This window comes from Phycodurus eques, chromosome 11 (assembly GCF_024500275.1).
Source record: "Phycodurus eques isolate BA_2022a chromosome 11, UOR_Pequ_1.1, whole genome shotgun sequence".
NCBI lineage: Eukaryota > Metazoa > Chordata > Actinopteri > Syngnathiformes > Syngnathidae > Phycodurus > Phycodurus eques.
Window position 1 is genome coordinate 7,972,715 of NC_084535.1, and position 23,344 is coordinate 7,996,058.

The 23,344-nt window shown below is 40.7% G+C and overlaps 1 protein-coding gene across 14 annotated transcripts in view; it reads left to right on the forward strand.

Annotated features, from left to right (window-relative positions):
• Positions 1-23,344, forward strand: part of LOC133409578 (ankyrin-3-like) — a 126,027-nt gene that overhangs the window by 60,360 nt on the left and 42,323 nt on the right. For 6 of the 14 annotated variants that reach the window (XM_061689784.1, XM_061689792.1, XM_061689785.1 and 3 more), the window contains exons 5-23: positions 2,368-2,466; positions 3,052-3,150; positions 5,179-5,364; positions 5,520-5,540; positions 8,158-8,256; positions 9,366-9,464; positions 10,585-10,683; positions 11,815-12,012; positions 12,825-12,923; positions 13,295-13,393; positions 13,475-13,573; positions 13,832-14,029; positions 16,234-16,332; positions 18,676-18,774; positions 19,662-19,859; positions 20,419-20,517; positions 21,251-21,349; positions 21,425-21,523; positions 21,633-21,728. In XM_061689784.1, coding sequence (XP_061545768.1) covers positions 2,368-2,466; positions 3,052-3,150; positions 5,179-5,364; positions 5,520-5,540; positions 8,158-8,256; positions 9,366-9,464; positions 10,585-10,683; positions 11,815-12,012; positions 12,825-12,923; positions 13,295-13,393; positions 13,475-13,573; positions 13,832-14,029; positions 16,234-16,332; positions 18,676-18,774; positions 19,662-19,859; positions 20,419-20,517; positions 21,251-21,349; positions 21,425-21,523; positions 21,633-21,728 — 2,184 coding nt within the window. The remainder of the gene's footprint in view (positions 1-2,367; positions 2,467-3,051; positions 3,151-5,178; positions 5,365-5,519; positions 5,541-8,157; positions 8,257-9,365; positions 9,465-10,584; positions 10,684-11,814; positions 12,013-12,824; positions 12,924-13,294; positions 13,394-13,474; positions 13,574-13,831; positions 14,030-16,233; positions 16,333-18,675; positions 18,775-19,661; positions 19,860-20,418; positions 20,518-21,250; positions 21,350-21,424; positions 21,524-21,632; positions 21,729-23,344) is intronic. The other 8 variants (XM_061689793.1, XM_061689789.1, XM_061689787.1 and 5 more) reach the window with 3 other exon arrangements.

Below are 23,344 nucleotides of genomic sequence, written 5' to 3' on the forward strand. Positions count from 1 at the left end.
AACGATCTGAACAATAAATCATAATAGTATGCATTATAGGAGGAGTCTGCGCTTTTCAAGCCGCTTTCATCTGATGCTAATAAACACTTCTGGGGGGAAGAAATATTAGCCCCACTAATGTCTGGCAGTCGTTTCCGTCGCCACGCCCATCCGCCACAGGCTACAAACCCGCTGCTGACAAACACATAATGTGATGAAATATTCAAGAAGAATGAGAGAGTCTCCCCAATTAAAGCCTCACAATTGTGACCCCGAGCGGTCTGAGGGATTAGTGGAAGGTCTTGGGAATTTATTGTGTATGCGCTCAAGCCTTTTACACACGTAGTTTTTTACTTAAGACGGTGAGGAGGAGGTGGAAGCGATAGTTGTTTAAATATCCCGCTAATGTGGTTCATGGTTAAGTTCAAGCGCAACATTTGTGTCACCTTCAATGGCAAAGGGACTGATGCATATTTTAACAAAAACAAATACATGAAATAAGATGTATCTGGGCGGCACGGTGGACGACTGGTTAGAGAGTAAGCCTCACAGTTCTGAGGACCCGGGTTCAATCCCCGGCCCCGCCTGTGTGGAGTTTGCATGTTCTCCCCGTGCCTGCGTGGGTTTTCTCCGGGCACTCCGGTTTCCTCCCACATCCCAAAAACATGCATTCATTGGAGACTCTAAATTGCCCGTAGGCATGACTGTGAGTGAGAATGGTTGTTTGTTTCTATGTGCCCTGCGATTGGCTGGCAACCAGTTCAGGGTGTACCCCGCCTCCTGCCCGATGACAGCTGGGATAGGCTCCAGCACGCCCGCGACCCTAGTGAGGAGAAGCGGCTCAGAAAATGGATGGATGGAAGTTGTATCTGAACTGCAAAGCACACTGGTGACACCACAAAGACAGCATAGATTTTATTTTCCCTCATGGAGGCAGCACTTCATCACCAAACACCCAAATTACACTTTTCAATTAGTGCAGGGGTCACCAACCTTTTTGAAATTGAGAGCTACTTCTTAGGTCTCAATTTGATACATACTTCTGATATATCAAAAATGTGCTCAAATGAGCATTAATGATATGTTATTATTAATAATTAACAATATTTGTCTGAGTTAAGATATAGATTGTTAATCATTTCTGACAATAATTATCAACAATGATTGAACAGGGACGGCACGGTGGACGACTGGTTAGAACGTCTGCCTCACAGTTCTGAGGAGCGGTGTTCAATCCCCGGCCGGCCTGTTCTCCCCGTGCCTGCGTGCGGTTTCTCCGGGCACTCCGGTTTCCTCCCACATCCCAGAAACATGCATGGTAGGTTAATTGGCAACTCTAAATTGCCCGTAGGTGTGAATGTGAGTGCGAATGGTTGTTTGTTTGTATGTGCCCTGCGATTGGCTGGCAACCAGTTCAGGGTGTACCCCGCCTCCTGCCCGATGATACAGTCCTCTTCATCCTGCTGTTCACATTTTGACATCATGAGACCGAGACCACAACTAACATTTAATAAATGGCACCTCGCCATTGTGAGGTGCGCAACACAATGCTCTCGGAGGGAATGGGCCGCTCACCAGAGTTTCATCAGCAGGTTGTAACACAGAAACAGAGAGACCGGAAGAGTCACAGAAAGGCATAAGCGTGAACATCCTTGGAAATGTTTCATGGATCAAACACGTTTGAATTTTGCTGTTCAGCTTCTTGTTAGAGAACAGCGAGTTGTGCAAAAAAAAGTGCTAAAACAGTTGGTTATGTGCATTTAAAAATTTAGAGAAGGTCAAATTAAGTTCACCTGTCTCGGTTATAGTGCATTTTAGGTGCACCCTGATTTTTCACCCGAAAGCCAACGATCCCTAACTTTTGGTGACATGTGTAGGTTGCCAGTCAGGTAGGATAGATCCTATGTCCCAGCAAAGAACAATTGGTATGTTATATACGTAATATGGATGGATGGTTATACAGTAGATATGCAAGTTACTTTTTGAACAAAACATTCCTTTGCGGTCATGATTATCTAATTTCCCTGCTAAACAATATTGCACATGTGTCACCATCGTGCAACAGCGCAGCACGAGATGGGCAACTCACGGGGTCGTCTTTGCCATCATGGGGTATGGCGCAGTTTCATAAAAGCCTCCTGAGAATATTTTTATGGCCGAGGCTCGGAGAGAGCTCATTTATGTACGGGACGTGTGGCATCGGAAGTGACACATTGTTGGCAGTGCAAGCAGGGAGAGCTGGAGCCACTTTGGAACTTCAGTGTGATCGGTTTGAGGGGGGGGGGGGGGGGGGGGGCATGGATATAAACAGACTCGGCTGTACACACACGCAGAGAACAGGTGTGTGAGAGCTTAACAGCATTCCTGTGGCTGTTCCGTTTAATCCAGAAAGGAAACACTGCCCTGCACATAGCCTCGCTGGCCGGCCAAACGGAAGTCGTCAAAGAGCTGGTCACTTACGGAGCCAATGTCAACGCACAATCTCAGGTGAGTAACAAACAATGCACAAATCATCTACGCAAAAGCAGATGCAAAAAGCCCCAGCGTGCCTTCCCGTCCGTTCACTTGATGATATTTTATCATGAAGTCCCGGGAATCACTCAGCTGATAGTTCCTCAGTCTGGCTTTGTGCCCAGTAGGCTTCTACCTTTTACAGAGCCGCCGGCGTCACATTTTACTGCATGCTCTGTCACGTCAAGGTGAAAACGAGGTCTTCACGCTTCTATTTTTTTTTCTGCCATCAACAAAACAGTGCTGATGTTCACTATGTGAATCCAAAAAAATGAAAATTTCAGTACGAAGTTAACGTTGAAGTGTCTTCCCCACATATTCGGAATTCCCAAATCCACCCATAGCCATAGCCTTGTCTAATAGAAAAACTGTGAAAAACTGGTTTTAGTTAAGAACTTTAAAATTGATGCATCTAGCTGTAGTGTGTTTCAGCGTAATGCGGGTACACACTAAGCAATTGACACTGCTGAGATTGTTCTAAAAGTATTTGATTCTGATGGGATACGGAACATATTCTAAAATGGTTTTCATTTTTATGCATGCATTTTATTTGTGCTGCAGAATGGCTTCACTCCTCTGTATATGGCGGCCCAGGAGAATCACCTGGAGGTGGTACGCTTCCTTCTGGAGAACAGCTCCAGCCAGAGTATGGCCACTGAGGTACTGTGCATACGCCTGTATATGTCCACTTCACTTCCCCCCTCATTCGTGCTTGTTCTATGCCAGGAGTGTCCGAACCTTTTCCTCCGAGGGTTTAACTTATTAAACATGCTAGAATGAGTCAATCACGCAAATTGTAAAGTGTTCATCAAAGTTATTTTGATAAACTGAACATCACAACTTTCAGTGAAAGGTGATAAGGCAAATAGCACACCGCTCTGTATCATACTAGAATAGATCCACCCCTGCACTTCAGAACCAAAACAAGTGTAATCTGTAATAAGATGACCGTTTTTAAAGCAGTAATTTGAGGAAGAGAGATATTGGTAATTGAAAGAAGTTTCTTTACGTCTTTCTCGAAGAGCTCTACAATGACCCGACAAGTTTTTTCAAGATACAGTATGAGCTGTTGTTCGGCTGTTTTTTTGTTTGTTTTGTTTTTGTTTTGCTTTGACTTGCGAGCAAAAATTTGTGATATGAGCACTGTATTGTGGCAGTGAACTCAACTGACTTCTCAACAAACAGCAGTTTGGCAGACAGAAAGCAATTCTTCAAAAAAGCGTCTTCAAGCTGTTTATTGCTACTCCCAGTTGAAGTTTACTGTCAAACGAAACATAAAACAAAGGAAATTACAGGTTGTGTATTTAAAACAACCACACAACTTTGCCTTCCGCTTGCATAATGCTAACATGATGAAAAACGCCATAAATGGGCTAACGGATGGCATATGGTATATCTCTTTAAGCAAGAGATATTTCAACACAAACATGTATCAACATTAATATTACTGCGGTTTGACCCCCCCACCCCTACACACACACAACATTTTCAACACCCACACTTTTTTGTTAAAGTTAAGGACCGTTTCAAAGAGTCTATTCAGTATATGAGAGGCCACCAATGGCCCCCGGGTCGAAGTTTGGATACCCCTGCTCTATACTGTACAACTCAACTGTCCTTATCATTTCCGACTTCTCTTCCTCTTCATCCTTCCATCTCATCCCCCCTGTCTCACATTCTCTTCATGCAGTAGGCGCAGTTTCATTGATTGGAAGGTACCGTGACCTTGAGTGGATCAATGAGTTTTGCACCGCTCGGCTCTGATTCAACGTTGCTCAGCTCGTGCAGATACACACAAATGCATACGCACTTACCAGTCACAGTAGACTGATAGGGTTAATTGAATAACCAAGGGATCTGAAGTAATGCATATAAGTCAGAAACACAGAGTGCCCTTTGTCATGCAGGCACATCCACTAACACGGGATCACATGTATACGTACACACACGTTGTAGGCTACAGTACTATGCTGAATTATGCACCTTATGTAAAACGTGCATGGATGAAACATTCTTATTATGTAACGTACATTAGTGTCCTACACGGAAGGGCTTAGAAATGTAAAACAATGCAATAACCTCTTCATTTGTTTGACATGATGTAAGATTTATTATTCATGCAGCTTTTTTTTTTTTTTTTTTTTTTTTAATACTACAAGCAATAACATTTTTAGAAATGCTGGTCTGCGTAATAATTTTTAATGTTTTGCAAGTTTTTCATTTTTGAAAAAAAAAAGCACTGTTATCAATAGGAGATTTGTTCTAAAACATTAGAATTTTACTCCAGCGATGGATGACTTGAAAATTAGGCTGTCGTTTGCATCGACTATTTAGGGAAATCAGAGAAAAATATAATTTGCAAAATAATTTGGAATGTGGTGTGTTTTCCACAATGATAAATTAGATACTTTATACGTTAACAATATGGGGCTATATAATGCATATAAAATATGTACTCAAAATTGCAAATGACTCTTACATTACATTGAGCAGCTAGCTGTTAGCATTAGCAACTGCTTAGCTTTCAACACTGTCAATAGAGGGATGCAGCTCTTTCTCTGTATCATCTTGAGAAGTTTACCAACCTGCTTTATCAAGGAGCATCGCCTGCCTGTTGACCTCTTCTGGAATGTGACTGAGATCTTTGTCCATCCATCGCCGACTCCCTCCTCTCCTCACTATCTGCAGGATGGCTTCACCCCTCTGGCGGTGGCCCTCCAGCAGGGCCATGACCAGGTGGTCTCCTTGCTTCTGGAGAACGACACCAAGGGCAAAGTGCGTCTGCCTGCCCTGCACATCGCCGCCCGCAAGGACGACACCAAGGCCGCAGCCCTGCTCCTCCAGAACGACCACAACGCAGACGTGGAGTCCAAGGTGAGGCCGCCGTGCTCGGGCGCGACTGTTTGTGTTCTTTCATTTCTTGCAACCGCTTTTGAGGATTTTTATCTCCTCAGCTCTTCCGCTCACAATGGAGGCCGTTGTTTTCCTCACTAATTATACATTCTCTCCTCTCTTGGCTGACTTTGTAGATGATGAATAGAACAACAGAGGTACACCTCAACTATTACTTAGTCTCTCCATCTCAGCTCATAAACAGTCTGAAAAAAAGAAACCCACCCAAAACAGTTCCCTAGACTTACTGCAGTTTTGAAGCCCCTTTGTCCCACCCTTACCTGTTGTTTCCATTTAACATCATCCTTCTCCTCTTCCATGGCTTCACTCATGTAGCAGATAGTCTTGGAAAGAGACTATAACGGATTAATGGCGCATGTTTCGTTGCCTTTTGGCTGGACTCTGGGGTATCCAAGCGCTCCTTGATTTTAATGGTTTCATGGTGCCTAAAATGTAAGCTTCGGCTGTTATTTTTGGCAAACGATTTGAGTCTAAAAGTCGACTTAAATGGCATAATTCGCTGATCCATGAAACTGATTAATATGATAACCTGTATGTCGAGCATGTCGAGCGGTTATCAGCAGTGGCTTGCCCTCAACCCGCATGGCAACTGATTCTCCATGATGCTACAATGAGCCCAGCCTGATAGTTTACCGGTCTACCCTTTTTATTTGGTGTGTGTGAAAACTGAGAGAAACGTGTTTACATCAATGCTATTTAAGGCCTTCTTGGAATGGCCGTGTTTATTATTATTATTATTGTGATGATTACTTGCCATTTGGGTGGGCCTCAGCGTGACTGAAAACTCCTTTATCTTGGTGAAAATGGTTTGTATATCATAGGAGAGCAAACACGACCCCTCAAAACTTAGTCACGCCCACTTAAAAGTGAGGAAAGAAAATAGCCCCTGACACTACTGTTTAATCGATTGACAGGAAATTGGGTGGACATGTCTATCAGGACAGGAAGAAGTCTTAACGACCCACGCCAGAATGTGAACATGAAGTTGACCTTTTTTTTTTAAGTGGCCATTTTGGGAGCAATTCCAGTGCTCGCACTTACTGTAGATCCGCTCGTACAAGGGAATTGGCCCCCATCTGAAGCAATTATCTAAGACACATTGCCAAGATTTTAGATTTCATGGTGTCAAGGTTTGCTGGTCATTTCAAGGATTAGCCTTGAAAAAAAAAGTGGGTACAAGGAGCCGTTTATTGCTGCGGGCAGCTTTAATTTGGTCTACTATACTTCAGCTTGCTTTTTACCCCCTTAATGCCAATGCTGTTCTTCAAGAGAATGTCCAGCGTGTTCAGTCCAAAGAATCCTTAGCTCGCACACTGATCTGTTCCTAATTATTGGACTCTAACAAGAGGGCTTGTTCGCATGAGATCTGCCAATTCCTTTGACATGCTGTGAATTAATTTGTCTTTGGCATTTTTGGCTTTGGTGACTCTCAGCGTTCACACGCCATTTCCAAGGGAATTTGCACTTTCTAGTTGCCTAAAGCGTTTTGCGTGGTTACCAGAGTAGCTTTGCTGCTATGATAATACAAAACCACATAAGGAAAAAAAAGAAAAGAAAGGAATGTGTTATGGTTTGTAATGATTGTATAGTAGCGTTAGTGCTTTTCTTTGCCTTGGTTGTTTTGGACGGTAGATATCTGTCAGCAAACACCTTCTTTCCCTAGGCTTACCAGTAATGTGGAATGATTACATAGCTTAATGTGGAACTGTTTCGTCATTTGGACAGCTGTCGCTCACTAAGCCAGGAAATGACTGTTATGCAGGATGGTGTGTTCATTTTCAGGGTAATTTTTAGCGCTCTTAACTAAACAACTAAATTTGATTTAGTCCAATTCATCATATATGATGTCTATTATAGTGTAGTTGCAGTTTTATTTTTTTAATAACATTTCGGTATGTATAAAGTTTACTGTCGGGATGTGCATTTGGTACATGGGCCTTCAGTGGGGGACTGAACTCCCTTATGTTACCTCTTAATACGCTACTATCACGTTGCAATTATAGAAAATATCAATACTATACAAAAACACAATTTAACACGTACGTCAGCTGCACCAGTTCAGAATCAACATTTATCTAATTACATGACGAAAACATAAAACATTTACACTAAATAATACACATAATACTCGCCAGAGATGCTGATTATAAAATACATATAAAATGTATTAATGGGTGGCTGTAACAAGTTTTCCTATGACTAACCAATCACTGGATTGAAAAATGCTGACATCATCAAGGGCCACTGCTCCGGCCCTGTGAGAATGGATTTGAAATCTGATTGGTGAGAGAAAAGGTCCCATTGCCCATATAGTTTAAGTCACATTGATCCTGGGCAGATTAGATTGACATGGCAACACAGAGAGGCTCATATCTGATTGTATAAATAAAAAATAAAAAAAATAAATTAAACAAAATCTACCATCCACATACAGTACACGTACTGGAAGCAGAGCAGCCAGGAGAGAAAAATGCTAGGAAATGAAGAGATTAGACTGTAAGGTTGTAAATGTAGGTCATTGCTTCTGATAGTGTTTAGGCCTGTATAAAGCAAAATCATACCCAAATGGTACACTGAAATATATTATCTGGTTGTCAGTATACCATCAATAACGATGCTTCAATTAAAACTAGAGTGAGAAAAGTCAAGTGTGTCATTGAGTGGGCGTGTGTGATGGCACGGCTTTGTGTGCGTGTTTTCATGGTTTGTAATACAATGTGTTTTCACTTGTATGTGTGTGTGTGTCCCAATCAGAGTGGCTTCACCCCACTTCACATTGCAGCCCACTATGGCAACATTAATGTGGCTACGCTGCTTCTGAACCGAGGGGCTGCCGTGGACTTCATGGCCAGGGTGAGTTTAGTGCAACCTCTGCTGTCTGGGAGGTGAACTACATACTGCATATGTCCACCAAACAGGATGCCATGCTACAGTATATTACGATTGCCTCTAAATAAAGTCGTTTACGCCTTCAAATTTTCATGATAAACACAGAAAACAAGATCATACTGATCATGCACTCTAATAAAATTAAAGTAATACAAATGTTCAGTCAAATTTAAGTTCCAATTCAAAGTAAAATAAAAAGATAAATTTGGTTCTAAGCATGATACAATAGTAGGGAGGGAGGTAGCTAGGTAGCTAACAAGCTGGCTAGCTAGCTAGGTAGGTAGCTAATTAACTAGCTAGATAGATAGCAAACTAGGTAGCTAGCTAGCTAGGTAGCTAGAGAGATATTTGTTCAGTAGGTGCAAAGTGGGAAGCACAATATCATTAAAAGTGATATATAATCATATAATGATGTTGGTACTGTGTATGAAATACAGGTGCATCTAAAAATAATTTTGACTATTATAATTACGTTATACTGTATAGACTCACTACACAGTGAAATATTTCCTGATTTTGAAAACTAATTTTGAGGATTATAGTTTAACAGCTAATGAAAAAAAAGACAGATTTATCATCTGACCACGAGAATACGACATGAGAAACAATAAACATTATTTTGAATATTGAAATTAGGTTGGAATTGGTGTTTTGAAAACTGTTTTCCCATGTGTTTTGTGATTCTGTATAGGAATTGAACTACTAAAATAACTTTTCTGCGATATTATAATTTATTGAGATGCTTCTGTTCACAATGGCGATAAAGACTTCCGATCAAAAGCCAAGACACCATTTTGTTCCAATAGTATTTGCTTGTGGCCATTAAAGTGACATCAGCGAACCATAGTCAGCTAAGGTCTGTAATTACATTAGCTAATGTCTGGAGGAGTGTTTGTGCCGTTTTCTAGCACTAATCACGTTGGCCTGTGGAAGGAGGAGGCCTGCAGATAGTGATAGACACACACGCGCTATGTTATCATAGTAATTAAGCGCCACACGATGTTTGTTTTGGTGTCTCGCTGATGAAGCATTGCTTCTCGTAATCTACCATTGTTTCTTTTTCCCTCGTTCAGAATGACATCACGCCGCTCCACGTGGCCTCCAAAAGGGGCAACAGTAACATGGTCAAGCTGCTACTGGACCGAGGCTCCAAAATAGACGCCAAGACCAAGGTGACAACATGATTCTTTTCATAACGGGAGGCTAGTGACATTTAATCAAATCCTGCTGGAGGACTTTAATGCACAACATAGTTGCAGTAGACCTGGGGATGCATTTAACCAATAATATATAATAACCCTTCAAAAGGCACGCATAGCATGAAAATATTTTTTTTTTTACCCTAGTGATTTATTGTAGTTCATTACTAACCATCATTATTGGATTGGTAATATTAGGATATCAGTATAACATACATTAGTTTCTTTGTATTTAATTACAATGGTGCCTTAAGACACGAGTGACCCAGTTTGTTTTTGAGATATGAGACACGATGGAAAATGCCATGGTGGATGGAATCTGTACAGCGGTGTTGTAACGCTTTAAGGAACAGATATTTGAACACAAAAAGGACAGAGACACACACAGATCAACAATTTTAACAATACTCACAGGTATAAATTCTTTATCATTTGCAAAAGATGACGACTGTTACTGCCGATTACTGTGTCACAGTAGTTGAAAGAAACTTTTCGCTTGCCTGCATGAATGTGCTATGGTGTCACCTGGTGCTCAAATCATGTACACCAGAAGGAGCCGCAATTTGTTATTCATGATGCACAAACTGTTTAATTATTTACATTTTATATTTTAATTTTGTTATTACTATAGTTTTTTTATGAAGTGCTATTTTATTTATTAAACAAATGATTTGGCAGGAAGGCTGGAACAGATTGATGGCGTTTCCATTAATTTCAATCAGTAATGATGATTTGAGATAAGAGTGTTTTGATTTACGGGCTTAGTCACGGAACAAATTAAATGTGTATCACAAGGCATCACTACATGGGTATATGGGTTTCACTTTTTGAATTGAACTACTCAAATAAATGACATTTTACAATATATTTTAATCTACCTGTGCTTTACTTAATTTCAATATTTGCTGAATTTACTTAATTTCATATGCATATTTGACATCTAAGGACATCAATGGCTATGAATGATTAATTTGGTGTGCCTTCAAAATTCTCTTGGTGTTTTTAACTTTTATTTTATTGTTTGTTTCCTACAGAAAGACTTATATGCATATGTCTGGCAGGATGACTAAAAATGCCATTGTTCTCCCTGCAGGACGGTCTGACTCCACTTCATTGTGGGGCGAGGAGTGGCCATGCACAGGTGGTAGAAATCCTGCTGGACCGAGGCGCTCCAATCCTCTCCAAGACCAAGGTAGCTACTGGGGAGCGTCGGTTCCGGAGAGGAAAGATTCTTAAGAGCAGAGTTTGTTTTCCAGCTTTCTGGTACCAGGATACAGTGGCACCTTGACTTACGAGTGCCTCAACTTTCAAGTTGTCGGTCAATTTGTTGCTTTGTAAAGCAAATATTTGATGTGGGAGTGAGCTTCAGACACTCCACTGCTATATGGCGGCAGCGAACTTCACAACACATGACCCCCATCAGTTCACATTAGTTACCTGAGTGAAAGTGCAGGTATCTGTTATGTTTTGTGCTTGCATTTTCTGTGTTTTGGGGCAGGTATTTTTCCAAATTTGTAACCATGGGTGCTAAGAAGTTCAGTGCTTAGAGAAAGCAAATGATGTCCATTGAGTTAATGTGACTCAATGGAACAAACTGGAACAAACTGAGCGAGTGTGGTGAAAAAGGCAAAAAAAAAAATAGTCAAGCAGGTTAGGTTATAACGTTACATTATATTTTATTATACTTATTTTTATTTTATGGTATTACTACATGTTTTATACAATACAATGCTGTAGAGTGCTACGTTTCTTATTTGAAAAAAAATAAACCAAAAACATTTGGGGTGGTTTTAGCAGCGCTGGAACAGATTAATGGCATTTCCATTAATTTCAGTGGTGAAAGTTATTTGAGTTACGATTGTCGTCTTGAAACTTAATAAACTTGTAAGTCAAGGTACACTGTATATGACGTTTCACACTGTCACTGACGCTTTGAATAACAGTCAGTACGTTTGAATGAATTAGCTCTCTTCACCATACTTTTCCAGTCACATAGCAGAGCTTTTGTTGTTGCCGTGGTGACGTGGCGTTGCCGTGGTGACCCGAACAGAACGCGTCTGCTTTGACCTGGCGGGACCACAAATGTAACCACGTAGACATTGTTGTAATGGCCTTGTTATAACAATGCTTCCGCAGTCTCCCAACAAGCTTCCTTCACAGTTTTTCTCCACAGCACCTGATGTCCACTTAACTGAGTTTTTATCCATCTCTCTGTCCATCTTTCTTTGTATCCGTCTGTGTGGTTCTCTCTCTCTCTCTCTCTTTCTTTCTCTCCCTCTCTTGTGTCCTCTCCATTTCCCCTCACCCGCCCCCGCTGCTTCAGAACGGCCTGTCACCGCTTCACATGGCCACTCAGGGTGACCACCTGAACTGCGTCCAGCTCTTGCTGCAACACGACGTGCCGGTGGACGACGTCACCAACGACTACCTGACGGCGCTGCACGTGGCGGCCCACTGCGGGCACTACAAGGTGGCCAAGCTCATCGTGGACAAGAAGGCCAACCCCAATGCCAAGGCCCTGGTAGGAGGCGAAGCGAACTCGGAAGTTCAAGGCTCAATTCTGAGATGGATTTTAATATTATCTTGTGTATGGAGGGGGAAAAAATACACACAAAGGTGGATCAGAGATGAACTAAAAAAATAATGATACCAAATTAACTAACTAACATTAGCTCACATTCCATGTTAATAATTCATACATGTATACAGACATGCATTAACTAAAACAAAATAATAAAATGCATTAAATAAATTAGGAATACACCGTGAAAATGGACTTACTGGACATACAAATACATTTCTCTCACTAACCAAAACATTATGTACACAATGCATTAAATATCAATTTTGCCTTTGTAAATATGCTGATCAGTGACAGTGACAAATTCTGCTTTATATTATTATGTTTATACTTTAAATTATGTTGACATCCATGTGGACAGATGGCAAATTAAGAATTTCATTGTACAGGGGAAACTCTTTCCCAACTGTTCATATGATGCTAAACACTTTGAATCTTTAAATCTTGAATCTAATTTTGTAAAGGCAGAATTCTTGATACAGCTGTTGCACTGGACCAACTTTGGACTGGTCAGGTCCACCTAATGTTATGGCCCAAAAAGGGAACTATATGAGCCAGCATACACTATAAAGTGAATAATAAAACAAATTGAAACATGAATCAGAAGGGTGCAGCTGATGGGAAAATTCCTCATTACCGTTACATTCCCTGGCAGCTCATTTGCTTCCACTCTTGTCAGCAGTCACAGATGTTTTCCTACTGAGGAAAGTCCCCTCGTTGCATACCCGCTATGACTTTTCATTTCCCCGCAGAATGGTTTCACCCCGCTTCACATTGCCTGCAAGAAGAACAGAGTGAAAGTGATGGAGCTGCTGCTGAAGCATGGAGCGTCCATCCAAGCTGTAACAGAGGTGGTCCTGCTCATCTTTATTACATTCTACTCTGCATCAAATTTGTAGTGACGGACACGTTCCACACCCAACGGCGATGGGTGAAAATCTGCAATATAGAGAAATCCTATTAAAAAAAAACACTTTAAACACATTTCAACATCATTGTGAGAAAACTTCAAACAGCTGCTTCTTTTTCACACAGAGCAGCAACCCATACAAACAGAGCATACATCAAATGAGAATAAAAAATTGTATATTTAAACACAATCATGTTCAACCAAACCATACATTTTGTTTTACGAAAGTCTGCTAGCTGAATGTCAACATAAAATGCAAATCGCTGTATTGCATACTTTGCTGCAACCGCTAAATAAAGTGTCTCTCCGCAGTCTGGCCTGACGCCAATCCATGTTGCGGCCTTCATGGGCCACGAGAACATCGTCCACGCGCTCACACATCACGGAGCTTCACCCAACACCACCAACGTGGTGAGAGAATCATTACTGCGTTGTTACATGTGGGAAAGGTGTTACTTTCTCTGTAGAAATCTCTGTGTGTGTGTCGTGCAGAGAGGCGAGACGGCCCTCCACATGGCGGCCAGGGCGGGCCAGTCCGACGTGGTTCGATACCTCCTCAAAAACGGAGCCAAAGTGGAGACCAAATCGAAGGTGCGCACTCTGACCGCCAGTCTGAATGTAAAGTGGGTATTAAAAAGTCTACGCAGAACGTCGGGTTTTCGTAAAAATATTTAAGCGCAGCGGGCCTTCACGTTATTTTATCTGGCTTGCAAAAGCTAACACAATTTCAGACTTCAGACTTACTTTAGACTTGCACATGTGATTTGACCGCAATCATAACTATGAAGTGTTTGTGTAGCAGCGTTGTGTACCTGCGTTAAAATACAACATTAAAATATTACTTTTCAGGACGACCAGACGGCTTTGCACATCTCCAGTCGGCTGGGGAAGGTGGACATCGTGCAACAGCTGCTGCAGTGTGGCGCCTCGGCCAACGCGGCCACCACCTCAGGTTACACCCCCCTACACTTGGCAGCCCGTGAAGGTCACCAGGATGTCGCCACCATGCTCCTGGAGAATGGAGCCTCACTGTCCTCCTCGACTAAGGTAGCCTGGTTTTCTTGCTTTTAACTGATACAAATTTACCGGACAGCAGCCACGCATTCGCATTTGTGTTGATGGGTAAAATTTTGTGAGTTACAAGCGAGCTTCAGATACATGGTCGATCAAGTGAAGTGAGAAATAATGGCGCAATTAAGGTACTCTAATGTCCTCGCACATGGGCAAGGAGAACTATAATTGCCGATGCACTTCCAGCCATTGATTGAATGGGACAAACAAATACAAAATGAAAACACTCGCAAGGAGCATGGAGGTGACACTCACACAGAACTAACAATGTGGCAAACGGCCAATCCTAGCAATATAGTGATATTTTTCACATCATGTCTTCATTAAAAGCATGTAACCCAAAAAAATGTTTTGGGGCTGGAATGAATTAATGGCATTTCAGTTAATTTCCATGGGGAACATTGATTTTATTTTGAGCAGCGAATGGAATAAGAATACGTGCAGTACTTGTTTTATATTCATGAGCAAGAAGTGTTTTTGCATACAAATATTTAATGTAATTATGACTACACTACTACTACACTACTATGTTGGCACAAAAATTTGGGTTACGTCGTGCCTTATGAATGGTAGTCCGAGGACCTGCTCTACCTGCAAAATCTGATGAGGTCCAATGCAAGAGCTCTATCAAATATTCTGCATAGTTATGCCCTTTTTTTCAATTTCAACCCACTCTTATATTTAAATACTACAGTCAAAACCTTACCAATAAAGTAAGTGGTAGAAGTTTAAGCGGAGTCACTGATGGTGTAGTGGTACACTGGCCTGACTTTGGTGCGGGCAGCGTGGGTTCAGTTCCCACTCAGTGACGGTGTGAAGGTGAGTGCGAATGGTTGTCTGTGTCTATATGTGCCCTGCGACTGACTGGCGACCAGTTCAGGGTGAAGTCTGCCTTTCGCCCGAAGTCAGCTGGGATAGGCTCCCGTGCACCGCGAACCTAACAAGGCTAAGCGGTGTTGAAAATGGATGGATGGAAGTTTAAGCAGATAATTTTCACGCTTTCAGGGTTTCTCCATCCACACAGTCGAGGATGGGTAGTCACAGTTTCCCAAATGACTAACTGCATCGAGGGAGGTCATAACGAACTGTGAAGGGCAATTTGATCATGGAAGTGGTTTAAGCATGTGTGTGGTATGTTGCTTTGGGGCGTGCCTTTGTGAGGGTGACCTCTGTCATTGGAACAGATTAATGGAGGGTGAACCCCTTAGTGTGCATCCATGCAAATACACACGCACACACACATGCCCGCGCACACACACACACACACACACACACACGGCATCTATTGGGACATCACCCAAGTTAGCTGTTCCGGAGAAATTATGTCACCGTCAAACTGCCCCATTTACATTGTTCGTGGAGCAATTAACTGAGCATTTACAAAACTGTCTACAGTTTTCATATCCAGATAAATATAATGTAAAATCCGTAGTTACAGCACAGGTAAAGACTTCAAAAAAATAAGGTCAAGTGCTTCTGAGCTTCCTGAAGTCCCACATGCGTGCAGGAAAAATTGGAACCAGCATATATATGTACATATACTGTATATATATATTTGGTTTGCATGAGGAAATACAGAACTAGAAGCTTTTCAGAATAATCCAATACAGTTTTATGCCGATAAGGTGCTTGTTCGCGTCCCCAGTATATCATGTTTTTTTTTTAACGGGTTTATGTGTATATATGTATATATTAAGTATATGTACTTTAATGGCTTCAGAGGCGGGAAAGGAGAGTCAGTGATTCACCTTTCTGCCGTTTGAATGCCGAGAGAACAGCAAAACATATAAATACAAGGAGCGCACTCACGTAGAAGCTGCTGTCGGCCACAGCTCATGCCCAGACACTCACGTAGACTCGCCGATGTCACACACCACACCAGGCCCCGCCTCTTGAAGGCTCATGCATGTACAGACACTTTAATACATACAGTAGTTTCTATACATTTTATGCTTGCAGTTTGTTTGTTAAAATGGGTTTAAAAATGTGTTTTTATTAATGTGTGTTTTAATAAGTTTAAATGTGTTTAAAGCATGTGAAAGCGGTAAAACTAAATTTTCAAGGGTGAAACCTATCCCAGCAAAAAAAAAAAAAAGAAAACAGCGTTCACTGTCATCTAAATATTCCCTTTCTACCCTTAAAGCTAAATCTTATTTTTATCGGGTTGTATGTTCCAACAGAAAGGCTTCAGTCCGCTACACGTGGCCGCAAAGTACGGCAAGATGGCGGTGGCCAGTCTTCTCCTGCAGAAGAGAGCTTCACCTGACGCTGCCGGCAAGGTGAGGAGTCATTTAAAAAAGACGAGTTAGATGCCAGGAAGGGTCTCTTTAGGACGTCTACTTCATTCCTGATATGTTATACCACAAGGAACACTTCTCCTTAAGACCTTTTTTTTTTAATGTTATCATTACAATTGAATGACAATTCAGTCCTGGTTCGGCAAAAGGAGAGCTTAAAAATTGGATTGCTCATTCGTGGAAATCAGAAAATGTAGGTTTTGCATAATTGTGCAACCAAACCAGCTAACAACAAGACAATACCTCTAGCCTTTGCGCGTTTGCTTGGCGGTGGTGATAAACGTATTTAACTCTGTTGTTTTGTTTGTTGTATGAGTCAATGTGATCTGGTGCATGTTAATCAAAAGAAGACAATAAAAAATGTATATATATTGTTAGCCTGAGAGCATAATTGTCCAAGTCATTTTTAACTTATTATTAACAAATCATACCAGTGTACTTGCTGAAAATTGTGTGGGTTTTTTTCTTCTTCTTGTTTTTGGAAAACACTCAAGGATGACTTAGGCTACTATGCTATTAAGCTAAGGATTTATATAATAAAAATAACAAATAAAGGCCAACCAAAGTTTTAGCTAAAGAATGTGTGATTTTTACTAGTCAATTTGACCTGCAATGTAAGAGGAGGGTTAATGCATTTTTATTAGTAATCATTTTTAAAATGACTCCCATAACATTTTTATCCGCTGATTACAAATCATCACACTGTTCTACCTCCTTATAGTCAAGTGTGCAGGGCTCCAATATGAACTCCCACTATGTGGCAACCAAATATGGTTTTATAGGAATATCTGTCTAAAAAAGGGAGTGTTCTGACATTGATGCAATGTGTCAGGCTGTAAATGATGCTCCCACACAAAGAATGGATGAACTACTGACCTCAAATTCCATAATAATTAACCCTCCAGTTACCGTTTTTTTCTGTGGTACACCAAATATGTTGATAATATATCATATCAATGTGATGTATGAATGTATGCTGGCAAGCTTCTGATGCATTGTTAGCTAGCGGTATGTGTTCACTACCATCTGAAAGCATTTAGCAGCTCGTAGTGTCAGTCAAGTATGATAATGATGCTTCTGTTAGACCTTTTGGATAACTCAGCAACTTTTTAGGCTCCCAAGCTCATGCTCCCTCATTGAACTCTAGTACAAAATACCACATAATATTTTTCCACTCCTGTAATTTAAGTGTTTAATACATTACAGTATGGTTCAGTATCCACATATGGTGACTACGTTGTGCTCACTGTTGACTGTGTGGGATGCTGCGTGGGTGTAGTTAAAAACACGTGGGACCGCATCATTGAACAGTGGGTCATTGTTCTGGGAAAATGATAAGTAACCTATTTATACAGGTTAAGATCTTTTAACCTAATTTTTTATTTTGATTTTTTGATTTTTTTACATAGTTTTTTTAAATTTCAAACAACAGTTCGAACATACCCATCCATCCCTCTTTATAACACAGTTTTCTGCTGAGCGTTCTTATTTTTTCTGCCTGCATGAACACACACACACCTTTTAGATGCACGTATACACTTACACAACTCCAATTGCACACAAACACACACATACGCACAAACACACTATACAGATACAGAATACATCACAAACTCAACACACAGTCACATTAACACCTACATGCTTACACACACTCTTAGACAACACACTCACACATTCAACACAGACACACACACTTACACACAAAATTACAAACACTTATAATTGAACCTCGAATCTGACACACACACATACAGTGGAACCTTGATTTTACAAACCCCGATTTAACGGACTTCAGATTTGAACTGATAGAAAATAGTTTCCAGTTGGAACTCCAAATCACCCAATATCACCCCTCCCATGCAACAGCGAGGTAAGTATGAATAAACTTGAAAACTTTTCAAACATTTTAAAGATATTTTATATTTATTTGTGATATATTTGTACATAATGGGTGTTTTCAGGCCATTAAAAAAACAGTTCATAACTCTAATTTTGTGCAGTACTGGTGTTTGCAGGCCACAAAAAAAAAAGCGCTTCAGTATAACAGACAATCAACTTTAACGACGACCACTCCCCCCTATTAGTCCGTTAAAACGAGGTTCCACTGTACCTACAAAACTACAGACACGCACACATGCTCACTCGCACGCCTACACAAAACGTCCTTCTGGCGGTTTTCAACTTTGGCATTTACTGACCATGCTGTCTGTCTGGCTCATCTGCGTGTTGCGTGTGTGCACATCTCCATTTAGTCAGTGAACTTCTAACCTGCTGCTCGTTGTGTTGCATGCGTTTTGTCCGTGTCCGTCTGGGGTGTTTCAGAGCGGGCTAACTCCGCTGCATGTAGCCGCTCACTACGATAATCAGAGAGTAGCCCTGCTGCTGCTGGATCAGGGAGCTTCCCCACACGCCGCCGCCAAGGTACACATAACACACAACTGTGACGGGACCATCGTGGTGCGTGTCCAAATAAAAGAAAGCCTCCCATTTCTTCCATTCCCAATTAACAGTTGCTCACATTTGTACTCTTTGGTGATGCTGTCGTGAAGTCGTTTTACCTCTCAGCTATGGGCAATAGGTGAAATCCACAATGAATGTATGAACCTCCCCAGACTCTTATTAATCTTCCGCACACTCCTATAAACCATACTATTATACACTTTCTATATTCTTAAAAACACCTTTTAAACTCTTAAACACACAGTAATGCACTGTGGTACTCCATATTATGTGCATTGTATTCCTTGTAATATGTTTTAATTTTCTTTTTTTTTAGTCTTAATGTTTTATGCTAGGAAGCGTTTATTTTTACCACCAGAAAATACAGCATACACTAACAATCCTGCAATATGTTAAATTATGCGCGATATGAATATGAAAATAAATCTGCAATGCACTGAATCCGCAATAGGTGAACCGTGCTTTAGCGAGGGAATGCTGTAATTGGATTAATGCTTTGGCATAAAATCAGTTTAAAATCAGCTCCTATGGGTAATAGAAATGCTTGAAAAATTATTAGTACGACAAAGTGCCGTAAAGGGCTTGGAAAATCATAGTACAGTGGTACTTTGACTTGGAGTTTAATTTCTTCCGTGACCACACTCATAACTCAAATGACTCAAATCACGGATATGCGAGTAAGATGAGTTATGAGCTCGCTCACAGAACAATTTCAGCTCATATGGTAGTACTGCATTACATGCAACTTACACTACTGGACATCACAACATTTAAATGCAGTCAGTATAAAGTCTGCCCATAGAATAGAGTTCATCATGCAAAAACTTCATTTCTCTCTCGCTCCTCAGAATGGCTACACGCCGCTGCACATCGCCGCCAAGAAGAACCAAATGGACATCGGCACAACGCTGCTGGAGTACGGCGCCGACACCAACGCGGTGACGCGGCAGGGCATCAGCCCCATCCACCTGGCGGCGCAGGAGGGCAGTGTGGACCTGGTGTCGCTGCTGCTGGCCAAGAGCGCTGCCGTTAACTTTTGCAACAAGGTAATCTAAATCAAGAAGTGCCTTCAAGTACACGCGTAGGCCACAATACTAGGTATTTTTAAGCGATTGTTTTTAATGGGTTTTTGCAGTATACGTACTGTCAAAGGAGAGCCACAGTCACCGATACAGTTTTCAGCCGTTTATTGAATGCCGAGAGAACAGTAAAACACACAGAAAACACTCAAGCAGAAGCTACTGTCGGCCACAGATCACACACAGACGCACACCTGCAGATTCGCCAGCGTCTCACGGCACCCCACCAAGCCCCGCCTCTTAGAGGCACAAACACTATATTACATCCAGAATTTTCTATACATTATATGCTAGCAATAGCTTTTATTTGTGTTCAAATACATTTACGAGATGTTTAAAAATGTGTTAAGCGTGTGTGAGTGTTCATTACAGCATAACCTTTACGTTTGTATTTTTATACCATTATTCTTCCATTTTGTGAAATTCTGCTGCACTTTATCATAATGCCTTGCAAGATTCCATGGTTTATTCATTTTACTATTAAATGTTTTTTTGTGTGTGTGTTTCTTTCTTTGGTCACGCTCAGAGCGGACTTACCCCACTTCACCTCGCGGCTCAGGAGGACAAAGTCAATGTTGCAGAAGTCCTTCTCAACCACGGCGCTGATGTCGACACGAAAACAAAGGTACAGACACTGTCACCACACACGCAGTAGTTGCTTGAACGTACACTTGCAGTTTAAGACTACAAGCATATCGCTGGTGTCTGACAGCATCATCACGTCTCCCAAACCATCGCTTTTCAGGAAAGCAAAACAAAAAAAAATGCATTAACATTGAATTGTCAAAGAGGCCAAGCCATTTCAGAACTTTAAATTGATGAATCATTGCTAAAAACAACTAAAAATGCTGCTAGACATACACTTACACACACCTACACTTACTCACCACAGACACCTACACCCACGCATCCACACACCTCCACACCAAAGTGTCCTAGATGCAGTGATGCACCTTACACACGCCTACAACCTTGTACACACAGATATACAGTAGAGCACACAGTATCTGGCAGGCAGCTCACGTTCACACAGACCTCACTAGCTGAAGGTTATACTGGTGTGTGTGTGTGTGTGTGTGTGTGTGTGTGTGTGTGTGTGTGTGTGTGTGTGTGTGTGTGTGTGTGTGTGTGTGTGTGTGATACGGTGCGTGCATTTGTGCTGACAGGACAATTGTTGACAGTGAAGAGGTTTTTCACTCACTGATGCACCCTACACACGCAACGCAAAGGAGTCTTTGTTCCATTTTAAAAACATGCCTTCTAAAATGACTCGCAGATTGCCACTGAACGCTTTTTAAAAGACGCGCCGACACGTCTGATGTGAGAGGGTGAGTCAATAGTCTCTCACTTTCTCACAGATGGACTACACGCCGCTGCATGTGGCTTGTCACTATGGCAACGCGAAGATGGCAAATTTCCTGCTGCAGAATCACGCCAAAGTCAACGGCAAAACCAAGGTAGAAAAGCAAAAATAAAAATCACATAGTAATGTTTTGTTTGACTATTCTTGTTTTCCATCCGCTTGTGTCCAGAATGGTTACACACCTCTGCACCAGGCAGCTCAGCAGGGCCACACGCACATCATCAACCTCCTCCTCCAGCACGCCGCCTCGGCCAACGAACTCACGGCGGTCGGTCGAACTGCTTGGCCACTGGTCAATTCATTTCTTTTCTGTGCGCGTCAGTCATTGTGTGGCTAACTTCCTGTGGGTCTCCCTCTCTCTTTCGCTCTACGCTCAGAACGGGAACACGGCGCTAGCCATCGCCCGTCGCCTTGGTTACATCTCGGTGGTGGACACACTGAGGCCCGTGACGGACGAAAACCTAAATACTGTGGTGAGATGTGTCAATAACATCAAATGTATTCACTTGATACAGAGTAAATGATTTAAACCCGCTTATTTACACTGCTTTCTTTGACCAAGACAAGTACTTCTAATTTTAGATTATTTATTTATATTATTACAAAACTTACATTACATTAAAATACTTTATTATATTTAGATGTAATAATTAGTTTATTTGATTTGATGATTTTTCTTCTAATTTATAATTAATTTTAATCAATATATTGTGAATACTTATATGTTGTTTAAAGTATTAATAATAAAATCATTTTTTTTTAAATAACAACAAATGCTGAACTATTTAAACAAGATATTAAAGTATGAACAATATATTGATTCTAAAACATTCAAATTTAAGCTTATATATTTATTCCATTATTCTGCATATTGAAAGCATTTATTTTATCTATATGTAAGAATTATTTTATGCTAGATATGTTTTCTTATTTTATGAACAAATTATTTGATTTAATATGTTACTAATACTATACGATTTTTATTTACATAACAGCAAACACAGAATTATTTAAACAAAATTAAAGTATTTTAGAATTATTTTAAAAGAAATTATAAAAGAAATTCTCAATACATACTCAATATATACAACCCAAAAATATGAAATGTTTAAGAATTATTGATTCATATAAATTATAAAATAAAATGTATAAATTCCTGAAATAAAATGTAAAAATAATTAATACATTATTAATACTTAAATATTTTGTGTGTATATATATATATATATATATATATATAATATTGCATAGCCAGATTACACAAGTAATTTGGATAGTTTATTTATTAAGGAACCACATTTACTATTTACACTATCGCACTAAACTTGTGTAAGCATCAGAATAAGTGTGCGTGTGTGTGTGTGTTTGTGTGTGTGTGTGTGTGTGTCTCCATCTGCTGTGATGTAATTTAATGATCAAGGTTGTTTCCTTGCGTCACACTGGGATTTATCTATTATTCACTATGCAGAGGCATCTGCTCATATTCTTATATGCCTTCATTGAACATGCAGCTGCAGTCTGCTTTAAAGTGGAGGTGTTGATTATGCCTTTATTATTATTATTATTATTATTATTATTATTGTTATACTGTAACATATCCCTGTAGATGGTTGCGTAGCATCACTTTTGATTTGAAATCAGCATAGCTTTTGAGTAGAAGATAAAGATTAGGGGGTGACTCTCACGTCGATTAAGAGAGAGAAAAATTGTAAGACGGCTAAATTTAGGCACCTCACACTCAAGCAGAGTAGGATAAACAGTATGTGTAACAGTAGGTGATAGTGTGTCGCGATCGTGACAAAATATTACGTAGTTCATGGAATGAAAAGCCACTGACGTTCAACTCGAGCGATGCGGTTAGTCAGCGTCCATCGTGACGTGCGTCAGAGTATCTTTAAATAAATTATTATTATCGTTGTTTTATAGTTCGAAGTGTCATAAAAGCAAAAGATATTAGCGTCAAGGTCACTGTTCTGCCTGAAATCTTTCTGTTCACAATAGGCTCATTTTCTCCACTTTTTGACTAGACAATTGCCAATTTTTGGTGAAGCCAACATACTCACAAGGAGATAGTCGAACCCGAACCTCA